This window comes from Saimiri boliviensis, chromosome 8 (genome assembly GCF_048565385.1).
Source record: "Saimiri boliviensis isolate mSaiBol1 chromosome 8, mSaiBol1.pri, whole genome shotgun sequence".
Taxonomy (NCBI): Eukaryota; Metazoa; Chordata; class Mammalia; order Primates; family Cebidae; genus Saimiri; species Saimiri boliviensis.
In genome coordinates this window covers 16,518,116-16,532,488 of record NC_133456.1, presented here as the reverse complement: position 1 = coordinate 16,532,488, position 14,373 = coordinate 16,518,116, and the positions used below count along the sequence as shown (strand labels likewise).

General features: G+C 49.2%; 1 protein-coding gene across 1 annotated transcript in view; it reads right to left on the bottom strand.

Moving 5' to 3' along the window:
- Positions 1–1,999: 1,999 nt before the first annotated feature.
- Positions 2,000–14,373, bottom strand: part of CDCP1 (CUB domain containing protein 1) — a 64,557-nt gene continuing 52,183 nt past the window's right edge. Inside the window, exons 6-9 of the mRNA XM_003926245.3 lie at positions 12,727–13,107; positions 10,630–10,995; positions 8,532–8,619; positions 2,000–5,872 (exon numbers count right to left, since the gene is read on the bottom strand). Coding sequence (XP_003926294.1) covers positions 5,443–5,872; positions 8,532–8,619; positions 10,630–10,995; positions 12,727–13,107 — 1,265 coding nt within the window. The 3' untranslated portion in view covers positions 2,000–5,442. The remainder of the gene's footprint in view (positions 5,873–8,531; positions 8,620–10,629; positions 10,996–12,726; positions 13,108–14,373) is intronic.

Here is a 14,373-nt window from a genome sequence, read left to right as displayed (position 1 = left end):
CACCAATTTCGGAGCAAGGGAGTCACATGATGAAAAAGGAACGGTGGAATGGAGGGGGATACTGGATGGGAGGATTATCTAGAACAATCAGGGTGAGTACAGGGATGAAACAGAGTTAGGTCCAATGCTCTGGGCCTGGGTGACTGGAGGAAGCAAAGCATTCTAGAGCTGGAAGTGACCTTAGAAGGGGTAATCTGCCATTCAGACAGATTCATGCCCTCCCTGGGTGCGCAGTGAGCTCTTCCTCTCTTAGTTCTCTCAACAGCTGGTTGTTGGAAAGAACCTAGCACCACCCCTCCTCTGCTATTGTCTTGCTTTCTCTCTCACCCTGTGATTTCCGCACTTGCTGGCTCCCCTTTGCCTTCCGCCAGAAGGGGATGCAGCCTGAGGCCCTCATCAGTTGCAGATGCTGGGCTTCATGCTTCTTTTACAGCCTGCAGAACCATGAGCCAAATAAACCTCTTATCTTCGTAAATTACCCAGCCTTGTGTATTCCTTTGTAGCAACACAAATGGACTAAGACAGTACTCTCCCTATGGGGCAGTTTGTACAGAGAGAAAAGGCCAGAAGGCCAAAGACTGAACTTGAGTCCTGAGAGCAGGATCCAGGAGAAGGAGCAGTCAGAGGTGGTCATGTGATCAAGGACATGGTGGTGAAGGTGGTCAGTGCTGTCCCAGGGCATGGGCACTTGACTCTGATCTCCCCAGCCCCATGCAGCGTATTACAGATGGCTGCAAATTCTTTGACACCTCTTCCACTGAGGTGGGGTTGAGGGGAGTCTTTGCTTCCTTCACTTAGACCTGAGGAGGTTCTGTGAAAGGCTGGGGCTGAAGGGGCTGACTGCCCCATAGAATAGAATGGAAGTTTAGCTGGGCGTGGTGGTGCACACCTGTAGTCCCAGTTACTCCGGAGGTTGAAGTGGGAGGATCGCTTTAAACCCAGGAGTTCAAGGTCACAGTGAGCTATGATCCTACCACTGCACTCCAGCCTGGGTGACAGAGTGAGACCTAAAAGACTTCTCTTCCTGGTTCTTCCCAGAATTGGGAAAAGCTGGGTCAAGAGGGCAAAAAAGAAAAAAAAAAAAAAAAAGGAATGAAATGGAAGTAATGTCACGCCAGTATCCAGGCCCAGCCCTGAGAGACTGGCTGTTCTGACCTCTTGAATCTGGAGCACTCAGTCTTGGAACCCAGCCACTGCGTTGTGAAGATGCCCTGTGCAGTGGCCCACGTGACCAGGTGTGAAAGCTCCCAGCCGATAGCCAGCACTAACCTGCTGGTTAACCAACTGTGTCACAGAGCCCTCTGGAAAGGGGGTTTTAGTTGTGCTGCCCAAGCTGAGGCCACATGGAGCAGGGATATGCAGTCCCTGCTGAGCCCTGCTCTAAGTACAGATTTGTGAGCAAAACAAATGATTGTTAACTCAATTTTGGGGTGGCTCATTACACAGCAGCATCTGGCTTTCCCAGTGGATTCAACCCAACATGGTTGGATCTCTCCAAGTTCCTGGCAGATGGTGGGGGCCGTGGGAACCTTCCTCTCTCACCGCTCTCCCTTTACTTTTGTTCCAGTGGCTGGTGACCTGCAGGTCAACTGTGGTCAGTGTTAGGGTGGCCCTGGGCCTCTACGGCAATTAGGTATTGGGAAAGGTCACATGGGGGGGCCCATGTTGCCCCAACAAAAACAGAACAGAATGATCCCCGGCCTCTCGGCTACCCGTTGGCAACAGCTTCCATTCCTTCCACTGGCATACAGGTGGTGCCAAGGTGAGACTTGAAAATGAGTGGTGGCGAGACACCAAGACTATTATTTCTATTTCTGGGCAAAAACATCTGCTTCACATACTGACTGCGTGGCATCACATGAAGAGGGAAGAGCTTGTATCTCAAAGCCCGGCTTTCTGTGCCACACGCAAATGAAGACAGCATCTGCCGCGCCCATGCTGAGCCTGTCGCAGTCAATGACTGGGAACCAGGGGGCCTCTACTGAACCAGGGGACAAGTAGCCGAAGCATTTAAACAGTTTGATACTTGTTTTCTGGCACATCGGTTTATTTAAAAAAGCACAGGAAATGAATAAAATGCCACCTAAAAAGTATCTGCAACGAATAAATGATTTCCACTGAAGCCCCGCAGATCCGCACACACCGGTCCTCTAATCTTTACCAAGGCTATGGCTGGTGGGCGTGTGCTTGTTCCAGGTGACTCTTCCTTGAGACCTTTCCCTTCTGAGCAATGACCACAGCATTGGGGAGCAGTCCTGCACGTGCTGGCCTTCCCCGTAGGCATGGCTGGTTTGCATTAGGCTTCAACAAATGGCACTTGGCTGTTTCCAGTGACCCTGAAATATTTTACACTAGTGGCGCCTGCGCTTTAAAGAAAAGAGCCATGGTTCCTCAGGCTGGGCCCCTTCACTGAGGCACAGCTTCAGAAAATCCTGGTCTCAAGAGCCAGCAACTTGTCAGGATTTTTGAGCCCTCAGCTGAAGGAAAATAGCCACATGGAGTTCTTGCATGTAACAGTGATGTTGGTGATGGGGACAAGGAGCCAGCCTGAAGATGGCCAACCCCACCTTGGGTGGAATGTGGCTAGTCCCGCTTGGAAGGGGCCAGGAGGCTGGGGAAGGTCACGAATGGAGGGCCAGAGCTCCACACAGTGACTTCAGATAAGGGCTCTTCAGTGAGGGAGGGAACCCCAGCCCTCCTTTGCCCTTCGTGGAGGCTCACAAGGCCAAAGTGGGGCACTGGGCAGGAACCAGACTTTCAGAAGAGAAAGGTGCCACAGGCAATGCCAAGGGCATCATTAAATATCCTGTCCTCTGGAAAGTGTTCAGGAGGCCTTGGAGTACACACCATTTAGGAGATTTTACAATTCCTTTCATTCAGGTCACATGAACAAGTTGAGGTGGTACGTTTCCAAGGTGAATTCATTGAATGCAATAAAGTATTTGTTTTTTGAAGGAAGTTTTTGCCACAGAAATATTGAACTTGGGACTGTGCCGACAAGCTATAGCACATCCCTCTCCTCGCAGATTAGAGCAGGGACCACAAAGCAGACGTCCACAGGCGCTGGGCAGGTAATTGGTGTAAATGAGGGTGTGGGGCTGGATGCGGTGGCTCACGCTTGTAATCCCAGCACTTTAGGAGGCTGAGGCAGGAGGATTGCTTGAGTCCAGGAGTTTGAGATCAGCCTGGGCAATATGGTGAAATCCTGTCTCTAGAATAAAGACAAAATTAGGTGGGCATGGTGGCAAACGCCTGTGGTCCCAGCTACTTGAGAGGCTGAGGTGGGAGAACTGCTTGAGCCCAGGAGGCAGAGGCTTTAGTGAGCCGAGATTGCACCACTGCACTCTAGCCTGGGCAGCAGAGTGAGACTCTGTCTCAGATTTAAAAAAAAAAAAAAGAGGAATGTGAGGATGTATTGGTCTCATGGTCTATTCACCTGATTAGAGATTAATCCCAATCTTTCCTTTTCATTACAAGAAATGCAACTTGCTGGGGCATTGATTGGTAGAAATAATCACTTAGCCTCATTGTGGGAGGCAATAGGGAGTAGTGTGGACTGCAGTGACCTAGTGAAGTGGATACCCCATCTAAAGGCATAGCTGCTGCCCAGCTCCAGCCAGTTGTTGCTAGGTGAGAATGTGAGTCCCAGCATGGCCAGATCTTCTGATCTGGATTGTTACGAAAAAATTTTGGGCCGGGCATGGTGGCCCATGCCTGTAGCACTTTGGGAGGCAGAGGCAGGAGGATCACTTGGAATCAGAAGTTTGAGACCAGTCTGGCCAACATGGTGAAACCCCGTCTCTACTAAAAACACAAAAATTAGCTTGGCATGGTAGCGGGTGCCTGTAATCCCCGCTACTTGGGAGGCTGAGGCAGGAGAATTGCTTGAACCTGGGAGGCTGAAGTTGCAGTGAGCCGAAATTACGTCACTATACTTCAGCCTGGGCAACAGAGCAAAATTCTGTCTCAAAAAAAAAAAAAAAAAAAAAGAAAGAAAAAAGTTTTTTATAATTTTAAATGTTCGTAACTAATTCTTAAACCAAGAGTCTGCAAGCCAAACCAAACATCCCTGTGGGCCGGATCATTTTGTAGCCTCTCCTGTGGGAGTCAGAGGCAGGAAGGTGTTGTAGGCAGAATAAAGGCACCCCAAAGATGTCCCTGTCCTAATCTCCACCTGTGGCTATGTTGTCTTGCATGGTAAAAGGCTCTTCCAGTGTGATGAAGGATCTAGAGATGGGGAGATGATCCTGGATCTTCCTGGTGGGCTTTGTAAATGAAAGAGGGAAGTGGAAGAGTCAGTGTCACAGTGACGCCATGTGAAAAAAACCTGACCAGCCACTGGAGTCTAAAAATGCAGCCAGCCTCGAGAAGCTGGACACGGCAAGGAACTGGCTTCTCCCTGGAGCCTTCAGAAGCAGCACGGTTCTGCTTCTTGATTTTCATTCAGGGACATCCATTTTGGAATTCTCATCCCCAAGACTGTAAGATAGTGTGTTGTTTTTACGCTACCAAGTAATGGGCTTCAGTGGCCACAGAAAACTAATGCAGGGCGCCCCTGTCTGGTATATATTTAAACATTTTTAGAGGATGAGAATATTCCCTAAATTTCTCTTTAAATGGTAAAGTATTGCTGCAGCTGGGAGAACCACACATGGAAACTTGAGGAAATTTCTCTCATTGCTAGGACTGCAGGACAATGGGATTCAAGATGAATTTCCACAGTGGGATACCACAAGCCAACCTAGAGAATCAGGAAGTCTGTTATCAAAGCAGATATGCGTCAACGCTGCTCAAACACATACACCCTTTTCTGGCTGGAGAGGTTGTAAATTATTCCCACCTCCCGGGAACAGGCACGCGTTTATCTAGTGGTTGGCAGAAGTCACATTCCAGGCATCCAAACCAGTTAGCATGAGCTGTTACTAAGTCAGGTGAAAAGAGCTAGGTGGTTATACATTTGATCTCTTAAATGCACAGGACCACCAAATAAATAATAATAAAAAGGCACATTGTCGTTTTCATCCCGGGGACCCCAGTGAGAGTAGGGGCCTCAGGTAGGCTCCTCGGAATTGGAACTGTTGTCTTGAAGAGGGCAAGCCTCTGTTTAACACTCTGAATCCAGGGCTTGCTGTGACCCTGTCCTAGGTGACTCAGGCCTCTCTCCTCTCATTACAGGCTGGCTAGCCACACAGGCTGAGCTGAGAAGGACATGAGCTGTCATGACTGTATCCATATCAGAATGCATCATTTTCAATGTCTCGCCCTTAGACTGAGTCCACTGAGCAATGTGAAGTTTGAGCAATGTGAAGTTGGTGGTGTCCAGGAAAACCCCTGCTGTTCCTTCTGTAATTCCTCTTCTGCAGGATTTCTGGTTAGAGACACCGACGAGTGTCTCGGTGCACTGCTTTATGAAACTCAGCAAAGTCTCCAGAATGTATGAAGTTATTCTGCTGGCCCTACAGGCTCCTGAGTGTTCAGCAAAGGAATGTCTGTGTCCTTGCTACTTACATCCCCATTGTTGGGGTGGGAGAAGGTGTATGGTTCACTCTCGGACTCAGGAGGGGAGCAAGGAGGCAGCTCCTCAGTGGTCAACTTTGCAGTTGGAGCCCTGGAGCATATGGTGGGCGGAGAGGGAGGGCGGACCCCCACGGCGCCCTGGAACGGCCGGTAGGTGTCCACCTCTGGCTGGAGGAAGGACCCGCCAGAATCCTGCAGTAGATGCCCGTACACCATGGTGTCTTCGATGACCGCATACACGTGGGAGTCATTGTCCTTTCGTCCTTTTGGAAACTTTTTTGGCTGCCTTGGCATCTCGGTATTGATGTTGCCATTGTAGACACCCACGGCAGGGCCCTTGTTCATCTTCTTTTTCCTATTTGGAAAAAGGGAACAAGACAGAAGTCAGAAATGAAAGACTCTCAGATGGCTACCGTTGCTATGGCCCTGCTAGAGCTTGGATTCTTCAGGGCTCTGACCATGCCTCCCCCAAATCCCTCAAATTGCTCAGCATTTGAAACAGAAACTACTGTCCTCAGTGAACATTTAGAAGGGACCAGATTTTGTCTCCAGGTTTCAAAGTAGAAACAGATCATAGGTGGTAAAAGAGTGGTTTAGACAGAGCACCTCTAACACTATCTGTGCTCACTCGCTTTTGATAGATGTGGTATCCAATGGCAGAGACACCTGACAATCCACTTACTCTCATTTTGCCAGAAACAGGCAGCGTCCCAGCCCTTCTAACCCACATCAGGCTCAGGCGTGCCCGGGTCAACCTCCTAGCTCTCTTACTACTTTGCCGAAGCTCGTGCTTTCTCTCTCTTTTGCATGGGAAAAGCTCTGACCATCTAGATTCTAAATGGTAATATACGAGACTCGGGAGGCCAGGTTGCATCTTAGTTTTCAGTATGAGATCTCAGGAGAGAACTCAGCATTAGCAAAGACCCAGTGCCTCAGTAGTCACCTCCAATAGAGGAAAGAGCTAAAACGAAGACGAAATTCAGGCTGCAGTGCCAGAGTTCTTCAGCAACATCATTAGCGTCTGGTTTTTAATGTTCCTTAGTACTTGGACGTGGATGGGCATTAGCGCTTGCTGCCATGGAAAACAGCTTTGCTCTCCATCTCCAGGAACTAAACAGCAGGGAATGCTGACTGTTTAGCTGACCAGCGATGCAAATGGAGGACATTAGCTCAATTAGCGTAATGGACCATAGAAGGCACAGGCCGGCAGTTCATAATTGTGGACAGGCTCTCTGTACTTTGCCGAGATAAAAATAAATCTGGTACCTTTAGCCTGTAACACTGAGCCTCTGGCCAGGACGATGGGGTCCTAAGGTTCCCGCCTGAAGCCTGGTAACGTTTGTCTCCACTAAAACTCTTGTCATGCTGTCCTGAAACTGACTGTTTATTTGCCTGAAGACAATCTCTTCAGGCCCTTCGCCCCCATAGAAGTGATTGTCTTGCTCGTCACCATCCCCAGTACCTCAAAGAGTCCTAGTGCCCGGGCGACACTCAGGAAATAGCCGCTTAGTGAACAAGGTGGATGGCATTGTCTCCTCCTTCTCACTGCACAACCTGTCTGTCCTCCTACACCAGCCTGAGCATGAACGGGCCTTATGCAAACCCGCCAGCCAGTGGCCTCACACAAGCAAGACCTGCAGCAAGGCTGGGCTGATGATTCTCAGGCCTAAACTGGAGCTGCTTTGAGATGAGGCCAGTGCTGGGTCTCTTTCCTCGTCCAATTCCCTCCTGATAAGGAAGCTGGCACCCCGTGTTAATGCCACGCTTCCCCAGTGGGGTGGGATATGCCACGCACCCCAGATGGGAACATTCCCTGAGAGAAACAGTAGCATGGTGTTTCCTTAAAAGAAGTCCTTTTCCCCGATGCGATATAGTTACAGCTGCCTCTCATGGAGAAAAGACCTCCAGCGAGCCAGTCCTTCCTCATCAGCAGAGACATGTGGAGACAGTCTTGTTGTAGACCAGGAAGTTCAGTTGTTTTCTCTGGTTCACAGTTAATTTTTAAAAAAGAATTTTTTGAGGTTGGCTTTTTGGAAGGTCAAATCATGCTAAGGAAAATAGCTCTCTCCTCTCTCCCATGGCTTTAATCAGAAATAGGAGCAGAATTTAAACAGTTTGGTGGCTGCATGGACTCTGTCAAAGGTCAACGTTCCTCTTATAAAACAGAAGCTCAGCCAGGTGCGGTGGTTCATGCCTGTAATCTCAACGCTTCAGGATTTCAAGCACAACCTAGCCAACAAGGTGAAACCCCATCTCTGCAAAAAGAAAAAGAAAAAGAAAAAGAAAAAGAAAAAAGAAAAAAATTAGCTGGGCGTGGTGGTATGCACCTGTAGTCCCAGCTACTCAGGAGGCTGAGGAAGGAGAATCACTCGAACCCAGGAGGCGGAGGCTGCAGTGAGCCGAGAACGTGCCACTGGCAACAGAGCAAGACTCTGTCTCAAAAAATAAGTAAATAAACAAAACAGAAGTTGTCCTCCCAAGGGCATGGAAAGAGAGACTGAGGCGGTTAACTGGGTCTTCCTTCCTCTTGGCCATAGGCCCGGCCTCTGTTATTTATCTGGAGCCCAATAAACAAGCATAAAACAGTTTGTTTAAGAAACTGTAGAACAAGCCGGGACAACACACATTTGTTCTCCTTAAGGTGGCAGAGGGAGTGGTTTCAGAGGCGTGGTCTGGGAGAGCCTATGTGAGCATTTTCTTGCCAAGATCACCCCTGCTTGATCAATCTATTGAACAAACGGCAAGTCTCTTACAGAGGACTTGTGCTAAGGCAGCTGCACCAGGAACTACAGGTGAAAATGTCACATGCGTTTTTTGCCGCCCCCCAACCTCAGCAGGCACGGGATTTTTTTTTTCCTGAAAGCATGACTCACATCCAGCAATATTGTTTAACATTGATCTTTGGCAGAAAAAATGGGAAGCAAGAAAACGAAGTCAATAATTAACAATCCACCCAGTCTGTGTGATCTGAGGAGGCATCAGATCAGATAAAGACCGTAAGAGATTCCACCTACTTCTTTTTCACACAGCAAATGATGAGTCCGAGGGCAAACAGCAGTAAGGCTCCACCTCCCACCACGGCTATGAGGATGACAGTCAAGTCTGTGAGCAGACATAAAAGAGACAGATGAGGAGGCAGCTGGGGTTAGCTCTGTGTTGAACTTGAGGCATCTCCAAAGGTGGCTGCCATCTTTCCAAAGGCGGAGCACCATACATGGGGCTCCTTGTGTGCACATGGGGCTCCTCCTAGCACAAGGTGTTTATTTCCTTTCCTCATGGATCTGGGTCAGCCAATATAAGGCAACTGTGCCTGTTCTGGGCCTAACTTTTTAGAGGATGTCAGCTTGCACTTTCTCTCTGAGGGAAAGCCAGCTGCTATGTAAGAAGTCTGACTATGCTGAGATCACCATGCTGTGAGGAAGCCCAAGCTAGCCACGTAGAGACTCCACAGGGGAAAAAAATCCACCCAGCCAAAGGTGAGAACCGAGGCCCCAGACATATGTCTCCAGCTGAATTCTCCAACTCATCCTCTCTATATGTCAAAGCTTCTGGCTGGGACTCAGATATCTTGGAGTGCAGACGAGCCACATTTCTGTGCCCTGTCTGAATTTCTGATCCATAGATTGTGGGTCAACAAAATGGTTATTGTTTAAGCCACCAAATTTTGGAGTAGTTTGCATGTAGCAATGAACAACTGAAACAAACTGAGGGACCTAGTGGATCGACTCCAAAGGCTACGCCTGGCCTAAACCAGGTATGTTCCACCGATTGCCAGTCTGTCTCGGAGAGAAGAGCAGAGGGAGGAAAGAGCAGGAAGTCAGAAGTCGGAAGTGAGGCAGCTAAGGAGAGGGTTGTTTCGTTTGTGCCGTCCTTTCCTGCAGCTGCACAGAGGAAGAGGAGAATAAATCAGAGGGGGACCCTGTACCAAACAGGGATTTGGAATGTCTTACTTGTTCACAAAGAAAACAAACAGTGAGCTCCAAAAGAAAGAGGAATGGAAAGAAAAGAAAGTGAATCTAAGAGAGGAAGAAAACCCAGGAGGTAACGTGTGAGTGTGGAGAGGTTCCCACTTGTGGTTTTGGCTCCCACCGGTTCTCTTGTGGCTAATCAGTTGTATAGCTTGGGTGGACCCTCAATCATTCTGACCCCCAGAAAGGGGAAGGGAAAGAAGCAGCCTCCATGGTCCCTTTTGCTTCTGACACGGTGATGCTCTATGACCTTTGCTGAGTGAAGGGCGACATGGCCCCACCACGGCCTGCCCTGCCACACCCACGCTCCCTTGCTTCAGTGGTACCCATGACTTTGAGGAATAAAGGCAAACTCATCGTCCTGGCTCCAAGGTCTCCCACTGAGGGTATTTCATGGATTCCAGTGTTTCGCTGAGACTAAATAAAAAACCATGTACCTGTCAGACTTTTCAAGTGCCCGTATTTTAATTCCTGACACTGAATCCCATGATACTTTTATGAGGTAGCTATTATTATCTACTCTCTGTAGAAGAGGAAGATCATAGGTATGAAGAGACTTCCCCTATGTAAAAGAGAGGTGAATGGTAAAAGATGCTGGTAGATTGACTAAAAAAACCTAGGCTGGCCAAAAGAATGCCACTGAAGGGATGGTGTGTGAGTTCCTAACCTAAAAATATCAAGAGACCCTATATGCCTCCTCCAGGCTCTTGTGGATCTTTCTGCCTCTGCCATGAAAGCAGCCCAGGCTGGAGGATAAGAGACCACATAGAGTCAAGCCAAGTCATGTCAGTTGTCTCAGATAATCTTGGCTGAGCCTCAGCTTTGTGAAAGCACCACGCTAAGATGGGCAAAGTCTTCTAGCCAACCTGCAGCTGCCTGCAGGTGCATAAATGAGGGAGCCCAGATAAGTCCGGCTCAGACCAGAATTGCCCAGCCAATGTTGGAGCAATAATAGAGGCTGCTTCTAAGAAGCTGCTATGTTTTGGGGTGGTTTGTTATGCAGCACTATTGATGCAATAGCTGACTGATACATGGATAGTCAGGACTCAATCTGTGTTTCTGGCTTGTCTCCAGGCTTGCTCCCTATCCTTCAGCTGACAATTTTCTGTTTATCACCGTCCCCGAAGACCCTGAAGGACCTTACCCACAGTCTTTGGGGTAAGAGTCACCCAGAAGAGCAGGTCTAGCTGCTTGCCACTCGCGGGGCTGCAGTTAGAGATGTTGACCCAGAAGCTGTGATGGTGGAACCTTGGCTTGGGAAGCACATCCTCGTCCAGGCTGAAGATCTCCTCGGCCCGGGTACGTTGCTCCTGGATGATCATGAAGGCGCGCCCTGTCTGGCAGACCACACCGGTCCGCTCCTTGAAGAAAGTCAGGCAGGCTACCTGGTCTCTGGGCACGCTGATGTTCCAGGACACCGAGGTGAGGGATGGCAGTCCCCGGTCCCAGTTGGGGGTCCTCAGGTAGACCTTGCTTTTTGTGTCGGGGGTCACTGTGAAAACGCCTTCCTCTGTAGGAAAGGGAGGGAGATCCAGACAGACGTTCTTTCAATCGGTCAACATGGAGGGGAAAGGGAGCAGCGGAGGACGCGAGGTGGAACTGTCCAGAACTTTCTGTGATGATGGAAATGTTCTAGATCTGCACGGTCTGCCGAGGATAGCCACCGGCTACACATGTCTGCTGAGCCTTGAAATGTGCCCAGCATGACCAAAGAACTGCATTTTAAATTTGTTTCATATTAATTGGTTATTATTATTAATTATTTTTGAGACAGAGTCTCACTCTGTTGCCCAGGCTGGAGTGCAGTGGCACAATCTTGGCTCACTGCAACCTCTACCTCTCAGGTTCAAGCAATTCTCCTGCCTTAGCCTCCTGAGTAGCTGGGACTACAGGCATGCACCACCACACCTGGATAATTTTTGTATTTTTAGTAGAGACGGGGTTTCACCATGTTGGCCAGGCTGGTCTTGAACTCCTGAGCTCAAGTGATCTGCCCGCCTTGGCCTTCCAAAGTGCTGGGATTACAAGCATGAGCCACTGTGCCTGGCCTCGTATTCATTTAAATTCAAATAGTTACATGTGGCTAGCACCACTGTATCGGTCAGTGCAGGAGCAGTCTCAGTCAGAGGAGGTACTCAGGACTTTTGAAAAAAACAGGCAAACAAAACCCAGAGCATTTCTGAGGGGAAACCGGTGGTTATCTCAGCTTCCCCTCAGAAATGCTCTTAACATAGCTACTACCTTCATCTACTGCCCTGCTCCAGGGTGGGACTGGTATATACTGATTTCTGTTTGAGACATTAAAATATCTTCAGGTTCTGGGAAGATTTCAGGAACTGCAAAGCTGAAAGAGCTCCTGACATGTCAACTAATCCCTTCCTGACCTTCAGGAGAGATAAATCCCACACATTCCACACTGATGAGAATGTGTCTTATTTGCAAGACTCCTCAGAAGCAGTTTCTCTGGTAACCTTGGAGATATCAGGCAGCCTGGACCGACCTTAATCTTATGACCAAAGATTCTCCCTCCCACTCACACTTCTGAGAATAAGAGTATAAAATAAACACCAAACAAAGGTCTTGGTCCATTTTAAAGTGGCCTCCAACTTAATGTAGCTGTTCTTGGAGCAACTTCTAATGGTGACTGTGACTTTTAAAATCAACCATGTAGAAGTCACATTGTGAGCCATTTAGGACTCATTTACTGCCTGGGAACATGGAGAGCATGTGCAGCCTCCCGGGAGGGTTGGGTCTGCCGAGCCGTACTGCTGTGGAACAGGACTCTGGCTCCAGAGACTCATCTCTCTCCCAACCCTCCTCCCTTTGTGCCCTCTGTACTGCATTCTGAATTGCAAAAGCAGAGCCATAAAAATGTCTGCCTAAGGATTTTCATGTCACTACCTTAAAAATCCAGGACTGAGGAATATTTGGCGATTTCTCATTTATGCCCTGCCTGCTTCCAAAAAAGACTCAAACCTGATTATGTGTTTTGCTGCCTACCAACCATTGCCTCCCACTGTCAGAAACATTTTTCTTATTTCTAATCTCGGGAATTTTCCATGCTAGGTTAATGGTAAAGTGAGGATTAGGACTCACTATCTTTCAGATTTCTTGGGCAAGGACCTGCATACTGAGCTATCCCTTCTCTCCAAACCGGCAACTTAATTAAGATGATCACAAAACTAAAATAAAATGAACGCCCAAACTAAGGGGGCATGGACATGGGGGAGACCCCCCTTACCTTTGAAATAAGGTATAAAGGACACCACCAGGCCCTGCCTGGAGGCCTCTTGCCGGAAGCTGGGGGCAAAGGTGCGAAGGGTCACCGAGACGTTCTGCTTCACTTGGATCTGTTCGATAGAGCCTCCCGGGCAGAAGGAGCCGAAATACAGGTCCTGGCCGGGTATGGCACTGGCCACGAGGTAGCTGAAGCTGGTGTTGCAGGGCTTCTCATGAGTATGCTGCTGCAGCTTCTGGGCTGGCATCAGCACCAGGCTGAGCTTGTCCTTGGGCACCAGCAGCTTCCAGGAGAAGTCGTGCAGGTCCACGGGCAGCTGGAGGATGTCACCGGGCACCTGGAGCGGGTAGGACTTCCTCTGGCAATATCGGTGGTCTGTGCAGCCTGGAAGAAGCAGGGCATGGTAGCCGCGCACACACGAGACCAGAAGGGCCCCCTCCCCACCTCTCCCGACAGCCTGAGGCTGGGCATCTGCTGCCCGGCTTTTCCCTTCCGTCTCTCTTCTCCCACCTTGCCCTCCACTTCTGGCTCCTCCGTGTACCTTTTCTAGCGTTCTCTCACATTCTTACTGTCTGCTAAACTGGCAGACAAACTTCTGGGGAGTATTCTGGGTTGAAATTTCCTTTCCCTTTTTGCTCAAGTTATTTCTTCTGTGTATCTGTGTCTTAGATGCTAAGTGACATGGGGGCACAGGTTTCACTCCACCCAGACGTGTGGACCCATGTCAGTTCTGGGCAGTGGCTGGAGCTGTGAGTGGTGTTGGGGGGATCTCAGTTCTGCCACTTCCTAACAGGGTGATCTTGGGCAGGCTACTTTGCCTCTTGTGACCTTAGCTCCTGCATTTGTAGAGACTTTAAGAGCACACGTCAGAGGTCAGGGTAGCCCAGCAGGGAGGTGGCTGTTGGTTTACTGGCCTTCAGTCATCACAGGTTTTTTTTTTTTTTTTTTTTGAGATGGAGTCTCACTGGGTCACCAGGCTGGAGTGCAGTGGCAGTGGTGCGATCTTGGCTCACTGCAACTTCCATCTTGCAGGTTCAAGAGATTCTCCTGCCTCAGCCTCCTAAGTAGCTGGGACTACAGGCACGTGCCACCATGCCTGGCTAGTTTTTTTTGTTTTTTGTTTTTTGTATTTTTAGTAGAAATGGGGTTTCACCACGTTGACCAGGATGGTCTCAATCTCTTGACCTCGTGATCTGCCCACCTCGGCCTCCCAAAGTGCCGGGATTACAGGTGTTAGCCGCTGCACCCAGCCTATCAAACAGCTTTTAAGTGATAGCACATGTCCAGCACTGGTAGGGGCTAACTGGAAGAAAAATGGAACAAGCCAAAGTTATTGATTTCAGGAATCCTAGTCTTGTGCGAGAGAAGACAAGAGGGCAGTGAGTGCGGAAGCTGCAGGGAATAGGGATGGGAGAGGCTGGGGAAGGCTGAGCAAAGGAGGGGAGGGTTTCACAAGAGGAAGATTGGAAGCCTGGGCAGAGAGACATAAGGCTGGACATGGAGCAGTATGACGCACTTCTGAGGGCTGCAGGCTCCACCTGAGGCTGGTCCCACAGGGATGTGTCAACATGCGCTCCATTTGCCTCTTGGTCACCTTTGCTCACCCGGGCTGTGGGTGGGCATTTTGGGTCCTATGATTTACAACCTACC